The sequence below is a fragment of the Egretta garzetta genome, unplaced genomic scaffold (genome assembly GCF_000687185.1).
Source record: "Egretta garzetta isolate BGI_Z169 unplaced genomic scaffold, ASM68718v1 scaffold368, whole genome shotgun sequence".
In the NCBI taxonomy this organism is placed as follows: Eukaryota; Metazoa; Chordata; class Aves; order Pelecaniformes; family Ardeidae; genus Egretta; species Egretta garzetta.
Window position 1 is genome coordinate 344048 of NW_009260684.1, and position 23379 is coordinate 367426.

Genomic DNA, 23379 nt, shown 5'->3' on the forward strand with positions numbered 1-23379 from the left:
TTGGGCCAGCTCGGAGGCAAAAATTAGCCAAAGCCGTCTAAGAATTGAGAGAGAAATTCTGGAGAAAACAAGTAAATGTCCCAATAAAATGCAAGTGGCCACACAACTGCTTTTGACCTGCAGAAACACTTGCCCAACCCCCCCAGGGAAGCAGCCTGGGTCCTTACCCCACACGGACAGGGCTATTTGGAGTGGGGTTGCGCTCATCTGCTTTTGGGGAGCAAGAATTAGCCAATAAAAGAACAAAAATTAAGTGCATAGAGGGCTTGCGAGCGTTTGCCCAGCAGCGTGGGAGCACGGGAAGTGGGGCTCACCAGGCCGATTTTCTGCCCAAGGTGAGAAGAGTAGAGCCCGGCTGGTTCCAGATGTTTCCCAACTGTAATTTAATAATTGGAATATTTTCAACAGAGCGCAATTTTCCTTGATGACTGCCCAGTAGGTACTGACAATTAAAGCGGTGTTTGAGTGCTGAGACAGTAGATTTGTTTGTGCCTCTTTTATTTATTCCCTCTCAAGTGCCAAAACAAGAAAACCTGGAGTGTTTTTTTTGATTTCTTGACCTCGAGCAGTTTTCCCAGGGGAGAGCATTTGGGATGCGAGCAGCATTTCACACACCTGGAAGAAGCTGGAAAATCCCCAACTTACCCATGAAATGGGAACGAATCCTGAGCAGCAAGGCCAGCCGGGCACTGCCCCTCTTGCCACCAGGCATCTTCCCACCTCAAGGAGCGAAAACAATCCCAGTGCCGCAGCAGGACAGAGCTTGGGATGCCTGGAGATGGGTGACAGGACTCTGCGTCAAACCCAAGGAGAAACCACAACTTCACTCCTTATTTTAAAGGAATTAAATACAGCAGTGAAGCCCCGAGTTGCCGTGCAGAGCGGAGACGACGAGGTCTGCGTCCTCGCTACGCCACAGAGCGGGCAGCGCTGGAAAGGGAGCGGCAGACAACAGTGATGCTCAACAGGATCTCACGTTTATTATTGAGAAGTGATTAATGGTGAAAAGAAAGGCAACGCCCATTCCTCATTGGCTTAACAAGAAACTGAAGAAACATATTCACTACACATTTTACAATATTTTTTTTTTGTCCAAAATTCATTTTCCTGTAAACAAAACAAGTTTTTACCACTGTTCTCAGCTTTCAAAATCAAATTAATCCAGGCTTAATCTGTAAATCCGTATAATGCACAAGAACAGAACATTTCTTAGGACTCCTAGTACTTGACTTTGAGTAACAAAGGGTCAGAGAAAAATGAACCACCTTTAAGACACAACCTCATGGACAATTTCTGTTCAATTCTTCTTAGGCCAAAACCCCAACTTCCTCATAGAACTCCTCCTCTTCCAGGCCGGGGAGGGAGGGTGGGGGGCAGGGAGAAAAAAGAAAAAGTTACTCCACTTTCCATGGTGGATGTTACAACTCGGTGTTCCAAGTGCAAATGTCAAAACCAGGGGAAGGAGGCGCAAGGGGGTGGAAGGAAGGGAAGCAGCGGGGTTTAAAAATTAGAGAGAGAAAAAAAAAGGCATATGCCACTTACGGACTTTAAAATCCGAAAAAACATAGTAAAAAGACAAAAACCAAAGCGTATGCTCTGAAATCACAACCAAAGCCAAAAGAAAGGGGACAGTTTTTACCTATACTCTACCTAGAAGGGATTTTTTTTTGTTGTTTTTGTTTTTTTAAGTCCTATGTCTTGTGAAATTCCAATACTTTTTTTTTCTTTTTTTAAACTGCAAGTTTGTAAGAGTCTTTTTTTAAGTCAATGAAATTAAGAAAAAAAAGTCCTAATTCTCTCTGGGATGTTTTTGCTCTTTCTTTCTCTTTCTGAAAGACAGCGGGGATGCAATCTCTGCTGCAGTCTCTGTGGGAGCAATGGCCTTTTACTTGACACGGCCTTGGCGTTCCTGCAAAAGAAAAAGGAGAACATCACATTAGCAGGGAGCAATTTTATTCATCGCTTTCACACATCAGCATTTCAAGCTGTGAATCTGCGGTGGAGGCCCGTCCCATGCAAGCAAAGCCCAAGAAAGACTATTCCTGTTTGCAGAGGAGGGGCTGTGACTGCGTACGGCTACGGCGACGATGCATCGCGCTGCTTGGGTCTGCCAGCTCATCACGTTTCCCCTTTACGAGGGCTGGTGATACACCGCAGCTCCGCTCCTCTTCCTCTCCTTCTCTGCACATCCAGAGAAGGGCGATGGAGCCGGGGAGGGGTCTGGAGCCCAAGGCTGCTGGGGGAGCTGGGGGTGTTCACCCTGGAGAAGAGGAGGCTGAGGGGAGCCCTCATCGCTCCCTACAACTGCCTGACAGGAGGGGGGAGTGTCGGGCTCTCGCTCCAGGGAATGGGCGATGGGACAAGGGGAAACAGCCTCAAGTTGCACCAGGTTGGACATTAGGAAAAATTTCTTCCCCAAAAAGGTTGTCAAGCACTGGAATGGGCTGCCCAGGGAAGGGGTCGAGTCCTCATCCCTGGAAGGATTTAAAAGTCAGGCAGACGAGGTGCTTAGGGACATGGTATAGTGGTGGGATGGCAGGGTTAGGGTAAGGGTTGGACTTGATCTTAAGGGTCTTTTCCAACTTAAACAATTCTGTGATTCTATGATTCCTTGCTCATGGCAGCATCCTTTGGCAGAGTTAAGGGCTCTCCCCAGGACAGACAGCAGCAGGTTGCTCCAAACTAGAGGCATAACAGCTTAAAGAACAACGGGGGTGGGGGGAATGGGACAGACACACCAAACCCACAAACCCAGCAAGGACAAACTGAGGAAGAATTGGTGGAAAAAAAGTGACTCTAGGTCAGTGATGAAGTTTGCAGCTGCAGTCAGCGTGGGCTGGGAACAGGAGGGACAAAGCTCCCCGTTTCTGGGCACAGACCCACAGCACCCATGAGACATCTCAATCTCAGCCATCACCAGGCTGGAAACCAGTAAAGCAGAGCTCTGGGCTGGAGAAGACTCGGGCAGCTTTGGGAGCAGCACTCAGGACTGCTGCAGGGATCAGGCAGAGCCCCTGCACCGGGGAGAAGGAAGAGGAAGCGAGGAACGAACGCAGGGCCTGCGGCACAGCTCTGCCTGTGTCCAGCCACTGCCGGCGCGGGGCAGCCCGGCTCCCCGGGCATTGCACAGACCCATAGCTTCACCTGAGCTCACATGTGAGCATCCAAGCAGACTGCAGCTCAAACCTTGGGAGCACCGATGTCTGCTTCGGTCTGCAGGGACTGAGCTAGCCCACAGCTACCAGCAGAACACCTCAACGATAACTCTGAAACCTACTGATGGCATCTCACTCGAAACCCAACAGGTTCACGGGGGTTTCCCACCAACCGCTGCTGTCACCCCCTCGGTGTTCATCTACATCTCTCCTCCAGCACTGAAGGAACACACTGTCCAGACAAACATTTGCACCAAGCTGAACAGGCAGCACAGCACCAAATACATCAAGGGCTACTACACCTCCTCTTGTGCCGTGCCAGTTTCTCTTCTTTGTTAAACCCAGACACAGCAGCTTTGCACAGAACTGAGCCTAGACTCTCCCGAAGGGTTAAGAGATGCTGCCCAGCCCACCTTCGGAGGGCCATTTCCAGCTCACATGGCACCACCTCAAAAACAAAACCTGTCAACAGCTAAAGGGCTCTTGGCTGATGCTCCTCTCAGTCTCTTAACTGCGTCTTCCCCGAGCACAAGGCAAGCCCCTGCAGTCTCTTGTGTGAAGGGCACTACGGTGTTTTGGCTCTAGCTCCCATGCTCAGTGGTGGAGCGAGTTACTCGTCACCTAAGCCAGCCTCGAGAGATGCCAAGTCCGTCCCACCTCCGCAGCAAAGCAACACCTGCAGTAGGTGCCCGCTGGCAGAGCAAGACAATGTGGGTTCTCCCTTGTGTTAACTTGTGTCACTTAGAGAGAGGGGACAACTGTCAGGGCTCTGACAAACTGAAATCTGGTTGTTTCAGCTCAGGATGCTTCCCTGCAAGTCTGCTGCTCTGCCCGGGGCTGAGCAGAGCTGCCTGCCCACCTGCCCCACGTTAACCTGGTGATCAGAGGCACCGTCCCTTCCACCTTGGCAGCTTGCTGGCAGGGGGAGCATGCAACCTCTGCCAGAAGCACGCGGGTTGCTTGAAGAAAGGTCCTCTGCCAAATCCATGCAGAGCTCGTCTCTGAGAAGCTTCGATCCCAGGCTAACAGCATGTAACGCCACCTATGCTTAAAAACCTTCACAAAAAAGGAGGCCTTGCATCCAGCTTAAACCAATACCCCAGGCTTTGGCAGCCCCAGCCACATGCACATGGTGACCCAAGAAGGCTTCAGCTCCAACTCCCCTGCACAAGCTGGAAGACAAAGCAAGCCCTGGGTGATACCATGCACAGATTGCCTTCTGGGGAGAGGGATTAGACAAAGGCACACATTCTCTTCAAGAATATTTGCCTCACATAAGTCGACTTAATTCTCCTCTTCTCCAGTAAGTCTGCCCAAATCTGTTGCAGGTGCTATTTGTTGCTAAACTACACCATTGCACAACAGCAACCCCCCCCACCCCCAAGCCTACCATGGTGGGAAGCAAAGCCAGTCTCGAACATTAAGTAAAACAAGTGCTGCAGGGAAAGCCACAAATCAAAAGGAAGGTGCCAAGCCCTGTTTCTTCTCTACTGCCTGGCTCAGCAGCCAGCATGTTACGTTAAACAAGGACAGATGGCAACGTGACGCATTCCTTCGGGAAGGAGCCGCAACTGCCTGAGCTAATGCCTCAGCCTTCCCAAATGCAGACACGAGATAAGCTGGTGGCCAGGTTCAATCGCCCCCGCCCCACCTTGGCAGCCAGGGCCAGTGTCCCAGGCTGGCTGCAGACAGTGCCCAAGGATCCTGCTGAGCACATCGCCCCGTTAGCCGACCAGATGGACCCCAATTAGTCACCACTTCTCCCTGCTGTGAAGGTGAAGCTGCTCCCGAGGCCAGTGTATGATTGACACAGGGAGCACGAAACCAGACCCAGCCTTGGTGCAAAAGTGACACTCACTCCTCCTCCAAATCCCAGTGTGCCAGAATAGGAGGCATCACCTTCAAAAGAGAGGCTAGAGCACGTGTCCCCAAGCTAGAGAGGAGACCAGAGACATGCCCAAAGTGAACATCTTAATTTCAGGGTGGATTATACCCCAATTTTTCCTCAACCGTCTTCTGTTTAAAACTTCCTGCTATTCAGCCTCAAAATACTGGCGCAGAACTACCCACTCCCCTCCACCAGCGCTGCAAACAGCATCCTAAGGAGTCTGTAACAGAAAAAAAAATGCAACATGACATCTAACCACACCGGCTGCGAGCTCTCAAGAGGATAACTTCAACACCTACATCGGGCTGTCCTGCTGTCCACAAAGAGCAGGGCTTTAGGCACAGCCAAGCACCCCAGGAGCTGCGGAGGCAGCCAGCCAAGAGCTCTGCCCAGCCAAGCAGGCACTGTCGAGGGCACTGCTGCCAGGGCTCGATGGCAGGGAAGGAACAGCTCTCTGCTCTCCACTAATTTCAGTATTTCTTTTCTTGCTCTTCTCTGGGAGATTCAGAGCTGCTCTCTTGCATCTCCTCCTGGGAAAGGGGGATAGCCAGGGCCTGAAGGGTTTTTTCCACCATCTAATCTGCCAGCCCAACTGCAGCACATCCCATGGAACACATCTTGATCCTCAGGGTGTTGTGGAGTTACAAGCGAGCACCCAAATCATAGCAAAGCAGCAAACGGATCTACCAGAACACATAGCAAAGGTCAGCTGTGTTGCAAACATTCACCCTTCCCGGCTCATCTTCCTTTGAAATCACGGGCTGTGGGTTACACCATCCCACAGCTCACCCGGCTACGGGACAGCCCAGGAGAAGGCAGAGCAGCATCTGCATGCACACGCTGGGCTTTGCTCTTGTCCTTGGAGGGCAATGAAATTCCATGGGAAAGTGTTTTATTCTCTTCGGCTGCACTTTTGTTAGACCTGGGACATGTAGTCTTGATCGACGTAGGAGGAGCAAGAAAAAGTCACCAGCTCCAACTCTCATCTCCATCTATCAAATCCCTCAGAGAGAGGAGGGGGGCAGGAGCACGGCAGCACTGAAATGGCCGAAGCGCAAAGCGATACGCCGATTGCTAGAAAGACGCATGCCATCGCTCAAATCAAGTGCTGACACCCACACATCACTGCGAGCGTGCTTCTGGGCTGGTGGTGTGTAGAGGCGCCAGGCTCAGACAAGGCAAGCATGGGTAAGTAGGAGCCCTCTGTAATCAACCTGCTTAAGCCACTTCAGTCACATCACCGCCGTCCCCGGGGGGGGGGGGGGGGGGCACTGCTGCAATGTCACAAGCCAGGTCCTGATAATAGCAACTGAACGAGCTGGTGGAGAAGGCTGATGACAGATTATGTTATCTAGTCACACTGTGGGGAGCCAACAACAACAAAAGGCTCAAGAGTTTGTACAGAGAAACGATGACAGTAGGTGATAACGCTGCACATTTGCTCAGAGGCTCTTACCTTGATTAACAACTAATGTCCAACCGCAATACTCCTCTGGCAAAGGTAAGGATATTATTGCCATGCTACAGATGGGGAAATAGGAGACTATAATCAAAGGGAGGGCCTGGAGAAGAACCAAGAGCAGCCTCCCAGCTGAGCAGCACACAAACCACAGTTTATTTGGACCTGGAGCAGAGCGTAGTAGGCTGAAGACATCAGGCAGGCCAGGAAGCAATCTCAGTTTCACTGAGAAGGTCCTACAAGCAAAAGGCATCATTTGCCCAGTAACTGCCCACAAAGCAGATCACTTCATGAGAGTATGGTCTACACTATCCCGGTATCATTCCTCAAAGGGCTGAGACACCCAGCAATCAATTACTGGCCTTAAGACACCCACATACCACTCTGGCTTGCAGACACCTTGCTCAACAGCCCAAGTCGGCCCACAACGCGGCGTTTTGCCGTTTGAATTGTCCTCCCAACGCTGCTGTTTACTGTGCACTGGATACAATCCTGGCAAACAACGCAGCGGGATTTCCACGTGCCTGTGTCTCCGAGGCAAACGTCTGACTTGCCTTACAAACCAGCGGGATCAGCTCAAGGCACGGTTGCAGTTGGCACAAATGATGGACAATGCATCACTTTCTTATTAAGCTCGTCTGCTTGATGAACAGCCTCGCATCCTAACTGACACACAAACCAAACATGAGGTTTTCCTGTTGTCAGCATTAGAAAGCCATCAGTTAGAGAGGAAAGCTACATCCTAGTCTGCCTCACTTAGGAAAGGGGATAAAGATCAGATACAAGGATCTGGTTATAGTGAGATGTCTTCATCCTACCTCTCATTCACGTAACAGAGCTCACCACCAAGAACGGAGACAGGAAATATGCAAATAAAAGTGACTGTCAGAGCAGGAAAGACCTTTTGTTTTACAGATCAGAATCTAATGGAGCAAGACCAAATACCCACACAACCCCAAAGGGGCAAACCCGCATCACTGCAAATGCATGAGCCAAGCAGCGACGCAACTGAGCCCCGTGAGCCCCTGCAATTCAGATATTGCCCCCCAAAATGCAGAAAGCAGCAGGAAGCATCAGTGTCCCCTGCCACCACACTGAGCATGCATGGCTGGGCAGTTAGGAAGTTCTGGTTTCCTCTCGAAACCCAAGCACACTATAGAGTTGCTACAAGCCAGTCACTTCATCATTTAGTCAGAAGGATATGAAGTCACGGAGAATAAATATGGAAGAGCAAGACGCAATTCTTCGGGTACAGCTGTAAGCCAAAATGTGCCTTAACATCAGGGAACATAAACATCACAGTGACCATGCACTTTATGTGAGACCTTGAGTTTCCATGTCAAAGCAACTAGCTTGGGGCTAGGGGTAAGAAGGACATGAAGAGTGCCGGGACCTTCCCCCTGCCGCGGGTTTTATACGAGCGAGGTGGCCCTAGCTGTCAGATACCAGCCAGCACGCTGCTGTTCCCTAGCATTTTTCAAGGCACCTTTAAAACTGATGCAACCAATTGCAAAGAATTAATCTCCTCTTGCTTGAGCCTCCTCTTGCGTGCATTTGATTGCATGAATAAAGCAGCCCAATTCCCAAAACCATTTATAATTACCCTCCCATAGAGAGCCTTGTCTCACAAGAGCAAAACTCGTGCAGGAAACAAAACAATGAAAAAGCTAAGAACAGACATGAATATTTACAGCAAAGAGCAAGGCAGAGCAGCTTGGGAGGACTCCCAGTGGCATTCCACATGAGGATGACTGGGCACCCACTAGGGACTGGAACTGGGTTTGCTGGCTTTGGAGCACAGGCAAAATAACGGCACAAGTCCTTTCAAGTCATTAGGACAGAAAATAAAATCCTCCTTGTCTTACAGCAGGGAGTCTTTATTCTTCCCTGTCACTACAAGGGACGAGAAGTTTGCCATGTTTCTTTTTGCAGTTTGCTGCTTTAAGCATGCCAAACACTTCCCATTCCGGCAGCTCAATTTCCCCACTACGGAGCAGGGCACTCAGCTTTGACCTATCTGTCCACACTGAAATCCTCACAAAGCAGGGAAGTTAAGAAACTTAATAGCACGGGCAAAAGTAATGGGAATAGTTAACGTGAAAGTTTAAGGAAATAGTGTTGAACTGCGTGAAGCAGAGGCTCACTCCGAGCACTGCACCAGAGTTTCGATCTACACCAGGTAACAGACAAGTGTCCCTTCTCATTTGGGTTTACATGAAATGCATTTCACTACTTTGGTTACCTTAAATCATAGCTCACACAGTATTAGCACCTGAAAATGAGCACTACATGAGTCTTTAGAAAAGGAAGGACCCCCACTTCAATGTTTCAAAATCTTCACTGCTGTAGGGTTAATAACGCCTTTGTGCTGTCCTCTGTCACACCACCCAAGTGTAACGCCAAGGACTGAATGATCTTGTGTGCAGAAAACCCGTGGAGCTTCACTGGAATCTGTGGTTCCATATATTCATAAAAGAGCTAGAGAAAGGAGCAAACAACAAAGTGACAAAGTCTACTGATGATACTAAGCTATTCAGGATAATAAATCCATCAGCTGACTGTGAAGAGATGGAGGACTTTGAGAAAAAGCAGCTGAACATTACAGTGAATTTGGTCTGCCTGGTTTAGGTAAATCAAACGACACGTGAGAAAAGCACTGTCCTAACTGTTAGACGACAGGCCCTGGACTGACCATTAACAATCGTAAACGCGAGCTCAGGGTTACAATCTGTAACTCTAGGAAAATGCCCACCACCAAGAAGAGTAAACATGGTTCAGAACAGATCATTATGCCGTCATACAAACCCGAGCTGCACCTCTACCCCGAGCAGTGTGTCGCTCTGCTCCTCTCCATCTCTACAGGCACAGAGAAGAACTGGAAAAGGGTCAGAGAAGAGCAACAGGGATGAACAAAAGACAGAGGGGTTTTCATCCGCAGAACCACCCTGCTCTGGCTCTCAAGCCTGGAAGAGACACAACTAAAAGCAGAGCAGGCACAGAGAGTACATTGAAATCAACTGCTTGCCACCTCTTCCAGCACAAGAACTAGGGAGCATCATGAGGCAGACTGAAAGTAAGCCGAAAGGATGTGCTTCTTTACACAACACATAATTAAGCTGAAGAACTTGCTGCCACAGGATGCTGAGGATGCTCAAGGAGTGCATCAACATCTTGGCAAGAAGAGAAATCATGAGCCATTAAAAGACAAAGATACATCCTCTGGGTCAGAGAAATTCCTGACCCACAAATTGTTAAAGCCAACAAAAACCTTCTGGGATGGATAAATATGTGCTTGCACTGTCCTTACAGGCATTTGCTCTTGACCAAGTTATTGTTAGCTGCACGCGGAGCTTTTTACTTGGAAAAAGAGAGCAAGGATGCTTGAGCAATGTCTATGTGTCCATCGGATCTGCAGATCTCACAGGCACAAGGGATGCAGCATTAGACTACACAGACTTACGGTCTGACCCACTGTAGTTGTTCTTGGGTTTGAGGCTAAAATACCGCCTCCATCCTGAATAAGGCAGAAGAAATACTTCACACTGTAAGAAAAACACAGAATATTCTGTTTTATGAAAGGACAAGAGATCTATTTGCCTACTTCTGTCAACCATGAAGAGCTGAATTCACAAGCTCAAGTCAAAGAGCCAACACTCCCTAGAGCCCTTTGTGTGTACCCTCATTTTATTGCCACTTGAGAGGGAACACATAGCAGTGTTCACTGGAACACAGTTTTATATTTCAACTTTTTTTTCCCCCCCTTTATACATACCAAGAACACGGCACTCAAATCAGCTGAACCCCAAATCAGGCTGGCCTGCAACAGCCAAGAGGTCAATGATCAGGACTTCATGATTTCTTAAAGATTTGCAGATGATGATGGGAAATTCTCTGAAGTCATTTTACAGGAGATGGCATCAAATTGCTAATAACAGGGCCCAGAGAGCAGAGCCTTCACTGTGTACACAGATACACACAGGGAAGGAAACTAGAATAGTGTGGTTTCTTTTCTCATCAAGATTAGAAACAAAAGACAAGAGCTTTAAGTAGATTTTATGTAAGTCTTCTAAACTGGTATCACATTACAAGAAATAGCTCTGCAGTTAACCACAAAAAAAGAAAAGTGCTCAGCATTGTCCTTTTAATAAAAAAAAAAGCTCTAGTGATATGGAACCAGAAATGCAGTCTTAATTTCTAAGTTCTTGCTGAAGAACAGCTGACAAAATCCAAACGCTTTCTTATTACCTTCTCAGATGCACTATTCCATGACTTTGAAACAATTAAAAAGCCTCATGCTGGGCAGCCAGTCACTGGAAGGAGCTATGATCAACTCTCTGTCCCAGTTGCCAGCTTGGATAAGCACAATCCTTGTTACTGGAGTCTTTCCTGGATAACTTTGCTACAGTAAAAGCAGGGTAGCACTGCTCTAGCTGGCAAGAGTCCAGCACTTTGCACCACTAAGGAACTGGTTTATTAACTCACAAAGCTGTAAGATAGTACAATTACTGCCAGGTACAAACAAGAACATCCAGGAAAACGAGAGGGCTCTAATAATTGCAGCAAAACCAAATCGCACAGTGCAGAACAAGAAGCTTCCTAAATGAATACCTGTCACGTAACGCTTTACAGGAGACAGAAAAAGAAGAAAGCGACTTATTTAAGAGAGCAAACTGTTCAAGAATTACATTTTCGTTAAGAACGAGTGAGGAACATTGTGCACAAAGCTATTCTTGATGTATTGCATATATACAAGGCTCATGTATCAATGTACTGCAACAGTTTTCTCGGCATCCTAATCGGCTTTCAGCAATGTCTTGTGACCCACTGCACTTCCACACCAGACAGAAAATCCAGGGAACTGAACAGGACCATGCCCTGGTGCTCTGACTGAACAAAGTAGCTGGCACATACTTATCTTCTAAGGAAAAGTACTTTGTCTAGAGAAGTAGGTGTTAATAAAATAACCCAAAACACAACACCTGGGTCAGTAGCTATTAACCTCAGTGGCAGCAAGTTAAGCAGAGCCCTTGGGGGAAAAAAAAAAAAAAGCAGCGAAGCCACCGCTGCTGACATCTTACACATTCCCTCCTCGCATACCAAACCCTCCACACTGTTTCTAGGGAATTTGCCAGCCACACACATGCAATTTCAACTCAACTGCTGAAGGAAGAACAAAGTCTTCTTTTTTATTTAAGATATTCATTTGAAGTCATTAGTATGTTCATAATGAATGCAATTAACATATTTATAAGAACGATCAGGTCAGGGTATTCTGCAAGTGGAAGCTGAAATCACCCAGCCAAGGTGAAGATAACCTGGATGGGAGGGGGCACGAAGCTTTGCCCACACCAAGCAGGCAATAAGTGAGTTGGGAACAAGTTTCCAAGAGCAGGACATGGAATAAACTCCCCCTGGCTCCAAGCCATACCTGCAAGAGGTGCAAAACATCCTCATAGCGTACGGTCCGCACTGCGCCTGGCCCAGCGACTAGAGAAGAACAGCTCTGAATCCCGTTACCCATCCTCAAAAAACCAATTTTAAACAGCGCATCTCGACAGCTCCTGAAATCAACTTTGACAAGTCGACTTTAAACATTACATTTTATAACTTTATATTTTATAATATTAAAATGTTACATTAAAATATTATTTTAAAGACTGCTAACAAGATATTAACAGTGAGAGACAGCGCCCTGAGGCAAGTGCAACAGGCTTGCTCTTCCACCACTCAACTTCCACTTCAGAAGCAGTGAAATGGCTCCCAGCTGCTCCCATTTTACAGATGGGGAAACAAAGTCCCCTGTCTTACAGCAGAAAACAAGGATTAGAGCACCATCTAGATCTAGGCCTTGCCCTCTGAATTTCTTCTGCCTTTAAACAAAGCTAGAACACAACCAAAAACATGCAAGAATGCCCTAAGTGCTTTGTAGTGCTGGCTTAAAGATACCATAAGAACACGGCACTCCTTATGGCAAGCAGCCAGTACCAAATGACTAGAATAAGCAGTATGGTTTCTGTTTCCTCTATTACTGGGCAAATATATGAGCACAGACACATACAAGATTTAAAAGGCCTGGAAATAAACTGAAAGAAACTGTGTGCATTGCCGAACAGCAGAGGGTTTTTGCAGCAAGGAAATTCTGTCCTGGTGCAATCAATTAATTAACTTCACTATGGCCAGGATCTGGAGCAGAAAGAGCAAATAGCCACGGGATGAAAGGAACTGTGCAAGTGCAAGCCGGGTTCCCTTGCTGCCATAGGAAACAGTTGGCTTTGCCTGGATATGCAATATCCAGGAACCAAATCCTATAGTCAGAAACACTGTCCTGTTGGATATGGTAAAGCCAAAGCAAAAGCTGCACTAGCCAGGATGACTAACAGCGGGAGGAAAGTGCTAGCCCACCCTACAGGAAATACACTCTCCCCTCCGAGATTATAGATTAGAAGAAGAAAAAAAACTTTGCAAAATACATCAGAAAGCATTTCTTTTTTTTACAGCAACTGTGAAGTAGTCTGCTAGTTTCAAATAGGCTCATGTAACACCACTTAGTTTTCCCTTAAATCATATCTTCTAAGGGGGGCAGTGACACTTGCCACTATTAATACTCTTAACTAGCAGACGGTGCCAGCTGAGACACAAAGCAGCACATTTCCGGAAAGAATAGCTCCAATCTTGCAAATCACACCTTTCTGTTTTGAGGCTGGTATACCTCAGCATGAAATAACCCGCAAAAACCCACCCCATCCTGCACAGCTCATCCTGACTCAACATCCACTGAAGTCCCAGCGCAAAGTGTCTCTTGCCAACTGCAAACCTGGCAGCTGGGCACTCTGACCCTGGAAGGGTCAGGACAGGACTGGTCCCTGGCCCGTCTTTGGACATCATGAGGACAGAGCCAGACTCTTCTCAGAGGTGTTCAGTGACAGGACAAGGGGCAGTGGGCACAAACTGAAGCATAAGAGGTTTCAGTTGAACGTGAGGAAGAACTTCTTTACATTGAGGGTGACCGAGCACTGGAACAAGCTGCCCAGGGGGGCTGTGGAGATTTCTCTGGAAATATTCCAAGCCTGCCTGGATGCTGTCCTGTGCAACCTGGGTGACCCTGCTTGAGCAGGGGGGTTGTATTGGGTGATCTCCCAAGGTCCCTTCTAACCCTTGCCATTCCCTGATTCTGTGGAGTATCCTATGGGATATTCTTCCTAAAAATCCCTGGAACCTGCAAGCAGCCAAGTACCCCAAGCCTTGGCAAGGCAATGGGAGAAAGAACTAAAATAAACTTCCCTTAGAGTTTACATTTGTTGCTTTCCCACAAAACAGAAGCTATTCATCTTTCACAAGCAAGCAGATCACTAGCTAAGATCTTTACACTGAGGTCACTACAACACTCCTAGAAAGACAAGTGTATTACCATGGGCTAAGAATTTTTGTTGCTTTGGGTTTTGTTTTTTTTTTTTTTAAACAAAGATAAAACAGTCCTTGCAGGGAAGAAGCCGGTGACACGCTCTACAGCAAAAGTAGCTGTTACGTGTTTCAAGAAGTCCTGAACTGCCTCAGGTAGGACCATGCTTGGAGTCAACTTCATTATTTTGAGTCAGGAGAACATTCAAACCTTTTAAAAAACTGGATTAGTAGAGCAAAGCAAAGGCACTCGAAAGAAATGACGATCAGTCTCTGAGGACAAGATGGGCAGAGGCAACAGAAAAGGACAAGCATGATTTCAGCGTTTTCAACGCTGAACTATTTACCCTCCTTCACTGGCCAAAGGGAATAGCACAAACACTAAGCAAAGCACTTTTCATATTATTTCTGGGAACTATTTTAGGGAATTCTAAAGAAGTGACTAACAGCGAGAAGCATAAAAGAATATTCAAGAGTTTCCAGACTTTCACAAGAGCTCGTCCATCTGCTCGGGTAGCAAGCAGGAATCAAACTGCAAATCAGACAAAGGTTTAGGCAAGTTGAAGCCAAATGAAACAACTGCAGCTTGCTAGAAGTTCAAAACAAGCCAAACCTTGAGACATTTAAGCTTCAAGGAACAGGAATGCAGAACATTAACATATCCCCGCCATCCAAAGATTGGTGGCAGAGACAAAGGGCTGGTAGCAATGGGATTTCCCGACACAAAAGCAGCCTGACAGACCGCAGGCAGGGAGCTGCACCACCAGCTGCTGCCAGAGCAGCATTTTAACTTCCCAGGGCCTCAACTCTCATTTCTGATTTTATTCTTTATTTTATTTTTTTCAGGTGATTACCGGAGATGCTTCAAGGCAGACATAACATGGCTTGGGGTTTTTTTCACCACCCACAGTATCAGGGTAACCATCAGCATCCACTCCGGGGAAAGAAAAAAAAAAAACCAACCAAAAAAAACCCCTCTTTGAGCAAAAATGACTGCTTCTCAATGAAACCGTGAAAGAGTAGTTACAGAAACCTCAACCATCTTCAAGGCTGTGTCAGTGAGCAACCAGGGAGGTCAAACTGTTGCTGAAAGAGCGACCAAGTCACTTCCTCTGTGCCAGATGCTACAGGGCAAGGGCCCTGAGCATGCAATGATGAGTGAGTCAATGGTAAAAAGCAAACACCAACTGTACATCTACAAGACTCCCTCCTTGCCCATGAATTCCAGAGACACATGACTAAGTCTTGTTGCAAAGAGGAAACGTTTTCCTAATCAACCACTTCTGCGCTGGAGTGCCACGCTGAATCAACTCAAACATCATTTAGAAAGGAGGCCCTGGTGCACTGAACACCAATCACCTCCACTTCTGCTTCTGACCCTCCTACACTAGCACATCTCAAAGAAATTGAAGCAAGCAGGGGAGGAGTCTTCAAAACACAACTGACAAGATGAGTAAAGACGGCTTACAGTTTTAAGAAAATTGCTAAGCCTCATTTTTAATACCTTCCTGATTTTCAGACATTACAACCAACCTGCAAACACAGCAGCGTTCCAGCAGAAGAGACCATCAGTCTGTCCACCTTCTCCCAGCTTTCCCCAGCCTATTGCTCTTTCTTCTGCTTGCTACCCACTTACATTCTCCCAGCATTAACTCTTCTTGTCCATCCAACCCCCACCTGCCCTCCGGCAACATTTCTCCCCTCCCTTGCATTCTCCCACTGTGCCAAGGTCTGCCCCTCTCGCGCTGCAAACTGTCGCTCCCTAACCCAGATCTGGAGCATACAAGAAGTCCCACTTCCCGAGACATCCTGCACACTTAGATTTCCAATTACATTCAAAATCTCAATTAGTAGAAGAGAAATCACCATTTCAGCACAGGCTGGATACCAAGCAGACCAATTTTAGGATGTGAAGTCACACAAAATACTCAAGTGCTCAGAAAAATGTTTACACCTCCACACCTTGCAATGTATTCCTCCCTTACAGATTTTCTTCATGCATTATAAGTGCTAGGGTACCAGCTGCAAAACGTGACCACCTTTGTGTATAGGAGATGCTATTTAGACAGACAATGCTCCAAGTAAAATAGAATTTTAAAAAATTTTTAAATTGCATTCACCATCATGGTGAGCAGTTGCAGCTCCCAATTCAGTTCTTCAACTGTTGGGTGGAAAATTCCCCATTGCTGAAGCTAGAGAGATCGTCAGAAAACTTGGCAAGCTACCAGAAAACTGCGCTAATGCTGATTTGTAATTACTGTTTTGATCAAATACAAGCAAGACCCCTATTGTGGGGAAGGTTGGCCACAGGTGACTAACACAGCTGTACCCAAGACTCGAGGCGCATTGGTCACTGCATTTCAGGCAGAATTTTCAATTAGCAATCCTCTCATTAATGAATCAATGATGACAGCAGGCTTTGAGCTGATGGACCCAAGCAGCCAGCGCAGCTGCAGGCAGGCGGCGAGCACGGCTCACGTGCCACACTGCTGGGCAGTGCCTGAGCAGGCAATAGCCCACCGTCTTCAAACGTAGCAGAGCTCGCTGCCAAGAGGAACAGAACGACCTGCTCCACGTCCACCGGGGAGAGGACAAGTAGTCACGGCCTTAAACTGCAGCATGGGAGATTTAGGTTGGGCATTAGACAAAGCTTTCGAACAGGAAGGATAATTAAGCGTAGGAATAGACTGCCTGGGGAGGGACAGGAACTGCCGTTCCTGAAGGTTTTACAAGCGGTGGGAAACATCTATCACACTGACCTCACTTTGGGTAGGGCGTGGATTAGGCAACCATTCAAAGACCCAGCTCTGTTTTCTAACAACTCCCCAAACCCCCACTGATCTCCTACTTTACGCTGTTCCAATCAGCACAGAAATAGGTTTTGTTTAGAATACAGTACGCGGGGAAGGCTGAGATTTAGAGCAACCGAAGGGCAGTCAACTGCAGGCAGGGCCTGGGCGAGCCTCCTCACACTGCTCTGCCAGGGTGCTGGCACCCATTTTCACCCCGAACAGGGGCTGCCATTTGGGTAGCAGGTTCCATGTGTGAGCACACAGCTAGCCAAAAGGCAGACTGATGCCCACCAAGCTTGCTCACAAGCCCAGGCCTTCAGGCTCCAGATTTAGTCCAGTGCAAGGCAGCCCTCCTCCACCTCCTGCCCCGCAGGACTTCACCGAGACAGACAAACAAGTTACCTTTTTAACATTTTCCTCCTCCTCTTGGCGTTTCTCATAGTGTGAGAAGTCATCAAAGATGGAGGTGGTGTGCTTGTAGGTGGCAATGATTTTCAACACCTGCTTAGCCTTTTCCAGAGGCACCTCCTGAGTGTCCCTGGAGTTGGTCACTGGTTTATTCTCGTTGTTCTCTAGGCGGATGTGCCGCAGCTGGCTGTTGGGAACGTCCTTCACAAAAATCCACCTGACATCAAAACGTCCCTTCCACTTGTCCTGGGACCACACACCCGCACACGTGTTATAGTCCACAGCAGATTTCATTTCTGCTACTCCGCAGAAGTGACCGCTACCGTTGACACTGAACAGTAAGTAAACGGGGCCCTTCCCGTTCATGGAGCGATAGGCGGCATCCAGTCTCTTGTTGCCGTGCTCTGTACTGCACCAGATGTTATATTTAATGGAACGGTGGATATCGTCCTCAGAGTAACTCTTTATGATGAAAACCCGGCCGTGCTTTGGGTTCCAGTCAAAATCCTTGGGATTGTAGTTGTTGATGGATCTCAACTTCTCCAAGACCGGGTGCGGCTCTGAAGGAGCAGAACCAGAACTGGCCTGAGACTGTCCCACTCCATTACCATCCACTCCGTGTGGGCTGTTAGCGATCTGCTGGCCCATGGGCTGGGGGGACACCTGGGCTGGCTGCTGACCAATATTCTGAACTAAAGCCTGCGATGGGGCTTTTGCCACCGGCCCTTTGTTATCCCAAGTTCCAATATCCATGTTATGTTTTATCGGAGGTGGTGGAAGACTTGAACCTGCAATGCCATTCTTGGTCTTCAGCTTGGGCTGCTGCTTAGCTGGTTTGCTAGCAATGTCAGCCCAGGAGGTCGGCTTTGGAGGAGCAATAGTAGCCGGAGGCAAACTGTTAGATGCCACGATATTACTGGTAATGGATCCGCTACCGACAGCTGAACCAACGACTTTTGGGACATTGCTTGCAACATCTGTGCTGCCCAGCTTCAGAGCTGCCATCCCTTGGTCGATGGTGTTCATGCCAGGAGCCTTGTTCAGAGTCTCGTTAGCAAAGGCAGATTGCCCATCAATCATTGCTCCACCCAGTGAGCTAGGGGCATAGGCATAATTGCTACTATAGCCAGAACTTTGAGTGGACTGTCCCTGAGAACTGTTATTCCCCCAAGCCGAAAAGTCTATCCCACTTGGAAAGAAGTTAAAGCCATGCTGCCCAAGAAATGGAGTGCTGCCAAGGGCCCCTGGCTGCCCGAACATCGCATCTGGGAGAAAGTGAGGCTCCCCGTTGCTCAGCTGTCCGTAAGAGGTTAAGTAGGGCATGGGTGGGTCACCCCCCGTAGACCAGGCGGCTTCGCCTAAGGAGTAGGAGAATCCAATGGAGGGACTGTAGTAGTTCGGTAAGTAGGAATCGGACATTGCAGTGTATGCATTATTCTGAAAAGAAAAAAAACCACAACAAAAAATAAACACTGAATAATTAGAATGAGTTGAACAAATTTCAAGGGACCAGGAATAAAAGCCATCTTAGACTTTCCATGCCCCACCCCTCCCTACCTTAGGGCTGGGCAGATAAACAGGCCCGGCCTTGAAACACCTCCTTTGTTATAAGTGCTCTAAAAACCGTTTCATTGCCAGAAAGATTAAACACAAAGGCTTAGCAAGCTTCCCTGTGCTCAGACAGGAACGCGGTGTGTTCCTGATGCATGACGTGGGTCTGGACACCAGAGTGCCCCAGAGCTCCTGCTCAGGCTATCAAAACAGTATCTTCCCTAGCATCCAAATATTACCTTCTACTTTTTGTAGTTACTACCAAAGAGGGCTTTTCTTGCCCAGGTAATGTACGTATCCACCTTAATTTTGCTGTTTGAGGGGGAAGTTGGGGAAAGGGCTCAGACGTGGAATATGGAGGAAGAAGGTCCAGCAGAAGTGCACTGCCAAAATCATGAATGTCCCTAATTGCCTTCCTTAGTCCCTACCTTAAGCTTACTACCCATGAAAACAGCTTTATCCCCACAATTTAAAGTTTCAGAGCTCAAAATATCCCAAGAAGTTGCAAACAAACATGGATTTAAAGCCTCATCCTCAAAACACACACTGCTCCAGTGCTGCAGGCTCATACTAAAAAAAATACCTGAAAATAGGGAGTAATCAATAGGGTTTCAACAGGAGCCTTTTATAGCACGGTGACAGCAGCAGCACAAGAAGGCAGGCTTCAAATTCAGAGAGGAAAAATAGCTGTTCCATGCCTTGGTCTCCCTTTTACCATCGAAGCAGCCTTTAGGTTATGAAAACAAATGCCTAATTTTACAATTAGGGAACTCTCAGACATCACCAAGATTTGCTTACATGAAAAACATCTGTCATTCCACATTCAAACCAATGCCCCCTCCGGGGAGCGGTTAAAGCCACGCTAATGGACATTATGATCCAGTAATTTGAACCTGTGTGCAGACAGCCTCATGCTATACAGCCGCTTACATGCCAGCCCAATGCAGATGAGATGAAAGTCAGGTTCAGTTCCCATTTAAAAGCTTGGCTCACAGCAGGCTCTACTCCATTTTTCACTGAATCATGTTTTCACGTGCCAAGTGCAGCTCCCGAGGGACTTCACGCTGTACTGAAATCTATGGAGGCTCTCAAGATGGCTCTGACACCCTCCAGAAACAGCTGGTTTGCCTCTCCACCTTCCACCGAGTTAAAGGAAAGCAACAGGTTTGGGGCTAACCCAACCGCAAGTTCACAAAAATTAATAGAAATTATTTAGCATAAGGTGTTCAGAGACAAGGTTTGCTTCATTGTATAAAACACTGAGAAGCTTTCTGTGGTACTTCATGGTGTGAATGCATGAAAACCCAGAGACGCTCTCTCCAGCTTTTCCACCTTCCCAAAGAAGGGGTCCCAAAAGCAAATAAATAACAAAACTAACTCATATGCAGGGTATGGTTTTACTAATTGAGGAACTCAGCCCTGCTAAACCCAAACCAACGAACTGTCTCTAGGGCTCAATCTGTCCAAAAGCACGAAGGCACTCATTTGTAAGGCAAATAAAGGAACTTTAAATAAAATTATTTTGAACCAGCAAAGTCTCTTCAAAAGATAATCCCCTCAATTATAAGAGTAACAACGTACCCTCCTGGAAATTACCTTTAATGGAACATAAATATGCCGGCCCATACATAAAACCTGAGCCCAGCAGGCAGAGCAGCACTGGCCTCTCCGCAGCCTTCTCCCTCAAAGCGCATGAAGCACATCACTGTCAGATGAAAACCTGTCCCCTTGTCACCTCACAGTATTTTCTGACACCCGTTAAATGTTTAACTTCATGAGAGATTCTAACACAGTCTGTATTAAGCTCTGACTGATAGATCATTCACCAGCTATACTCATGTAGTAAGGAGGGAGCACAGGAGTTAACCAACAGTGGGGCACTGCCAGCTCAAAGAAGATTTAAGAGCCCCGCTGCTGTTTGCTACCTGAATGTCTAGGACTACACTTTGCTATCAAACATGCCACCTCGCTCTGCTACCCTGCACTCGCACAACCGACACAGTTCCTGAGTAGTATGCAAATAAAGCTTCACCGGCTTTTAATTCTCTCCAATGACTAAGACTTTTTGTGCAGTTATTTCCTCAAATTCACTATTCCTCTTCACCTCAAGACCAGAACCAGGATTTAAGCTTACTTATTGTTGCTGTTTAGCTTTTGTTTTTTAAACTGTTGAAGAATCGCAGTGTATCTGAGCTTTAAAATACACAGGAACCTAATTTACTAGGCTGATGAGCTAGTAACAGTCACACCTGAAATGCAGTTCCTGAATGAAGAGCCATGAAATTTTACAACTTCTTACCCTGTACTTGCGTGGAGAGCTCAGAAAGCAATTTCAGAAGCCACTTGCATTACCCTGCAGCAGTGGGCTGCACATAACTCATTTTTCATCTGTAACTCTCTTTGCCATCTTCAGAAAAGAAGTGAATGATTTGACACCTTTGTATTTCTGAGCCTGGCTGGTCGGCTCAGCAGAACCATGGTCCCCTCCCAGACTGAACCCTAGGGTTTTGTTTTCTACTGTATCGAGTGTCAAAACATGGGTGAGAGCTGACAAGCAACACAGCTTGGAGAAAAACTGAGATAAAGTCACCCTAAAGTTTCATTCAAAGTTAACACGGCGCTTTTTTACCTTGCTCCTGCTGACTTTCTAGAGCAACCGCTCTGCTCTACCTCCTGGGCCATGCTCCAATCACTTCCTTATTTTTAAAAAGTATTCTTACCAGTGTGACACACACAAAAAGAAACAAAGTGTTCAGAAGTTCTTAATCAAACACGCAAAATAGGGTAAAATATCATATTGCTTCTTGGCATGATAGTAACGTTCATTCTCTTTAGGAGATTTAAATAAACCTACACTTTGCAGGAAATACTTCCACATTCAAAAGGAAGCTGGAAATTGGTGATGTTAGTTTCTGGGATAGAAAAAACCCACCATTAAATGACAGCTACCAGGAAAGTAGCCAGTTTTATTCAAGACTTGAGAAAGTACTCACACTCTCTTGCCCTATGCAGGTCGAATTTAGGCTTGTAACTTTTCCAGGAGCTGAATGCAGTAAGTTATCTTAAAGGACAGGTTGAATTCTGAAGATGATGAACCACTGACAGGACCTTAAAAAGTATTGAGCCTCATCTCTTTAGCACAAACTAGGAAAATACTCACTGAAAATCTAACTGAGACAGAAACCTGTTCTTGTGTTTCAATAAAACATGCATCACTTATCTGAAAAAAAAAAATACACTGACTAGTAAAAATGATCAAAAAATATAGAAAAGGAAAACCAGAACAGCTTATTTTTACTAATCACAACTGGAGAGGAAAGAGAAGCCAAGAGAATGAATTAACTGCTCCAGCGCTACTACAGATGTTTATCTACAATGCTTACTTGTACCATTTAATCAGCTGAACTCCATCTGTTATGTGCCACTCTCCTACCCCTCAGTAAGAAAAAACAGCAAAAACCAGTTAACAGTGGAGCAAATTTTAAGCAGAAAGTCAAGAGGAAAAAGTATCTGGAAATCTGACTTTCAGGAGCTGATCACAAGCTCTCCAGCTCGACTTCTAACTAAAGTTCTCAAAAAACATTAACAGCCTTTATCACATGTGTGTTCTGTGGTTTTTCTGGTGAAAAATAGAGAAAGCCCCATGACACGCATTTTCAGTTACTTGGCAGGGAAATAAAAATGTTGAAGAGCAAAAAAGCCCTCAGAGCTTAACTGCATGGGTATGAGGCAATTTCAAAAGGCAATACAGCGCATCTCCTCTTATGGTGTAAAGAACCAGAAACCAGCAAGGAAATAAGGTCGTAACAGTAAAACTGAAAGAGCAGAAATGGTAACCTTGAGACAGTTGTGTTGAGAGAAAAAAAAAAAAAAAAAAAAAAGAGCTGAACACCAACCGTAGGAAGTCCTTACGCCCCCAAAAAGTTGCTAAAACCTTTATAGCTCACCCACCACAGCCTAATGGATTTTAGTGTCTTCTGCCTGGAGAGAGGCATGTATAAAACAGCATCTTGTGATAGGAAAGCTGGCAAACATCAAAATGCAATCAGGGGAGATGGGGAATGAGTGGAGATTTGTCAAGGATGCCAAATTCGCCTTCGCTAGAGCACGCTTCCTGCCCCTCAGCAGGTACTCATACTCACCGGCCGGGCCTGGGGACTCAAGTAGGGCTCAAAGTCATCATCGTTTAACCCATCCTTCTGATGCACGGATCCGTTTTGCACTGAGGAAGAGATGTAGAGCATTAGAAAGAACTCTGCCGATAAAACTCAAACGTTCGCCAACTTCAAGTATTTAAAGACAGACCTTATGACACAACCACCCCTCGCTAGTTTACACCATGCTTAGCCCAGCTGAGAGCGGAAAGATGCTCCACCACCGCACAAACGCTCTTTAGCAGCAAACTTTCCCCAGCCCCCGGAGGGACGACAGGCTTCACCGCTCACGGTTTGTTTTGCTCCCAGCCGCCCCGCTGCGCAAAGGCACGGAGACCCGAGGATATGCCCAGCAAATTTCGGAGGAGATCCTCCCCGTCCCTCCCCCGCGGGCACGCTCCCCAGAGGCGCCGCTTTCCCGCGGGATCCCCCGTTTCCCAGCCCTCCCCACCGCCCCCGGGCTCTCACCTTTGTTGCCTTGGCCCTTGGGTCTCTGGCGCGGCGGCGCGGCATGGAAAGAGAGAGAGCAAGCAGTGAGTCAGGGGGGCGAAGCGGCCCCGGCGCGGGCGGGGAG

At 47.1% G+C, this 23379-nt stretch overlaps 1 protein-coding gene across 2 annotated transcripts in view; it reads right to left on the bottom strand.

The window, feature by feature from the left end:
* Positions 1-947: 947 nt before the first annotated feature.
* YTHDF2 (YTH N6-methyladenosine RNA binding protein 2) overlaps positions 948-23379 on the bottom strand; it is a 25511-nt gene continuing 3079 nt past the window's right edge. Inside the window, exons 3-6 of one of the 2 annotated variants that reach the window (XM_009645818.2) lie at positions 23274-23301; positions 22794-22873; positions 17095-18537; positions 948-1909 (exon numbers count right to left, since the gene is read on the bottom strand). In XM_009645818.2, the coding sequence (XP_009644113.2) occupies positions 1886-1909; positions 17095-18537; positions 22794-22873; positions 23274-23301 (1575 nt within the window). In that variant the 3' untranslated portion in view covers positions 948-1885. Of the gene's footprint in view, positions 1910-9645; positions 10045-17094; positions 18538-22793; positions 22874-23273; positions 23302-23379 lie in introns of those variants that run through there. The other variant, XM_035901206.1, reaches the window with a different exon arrangement.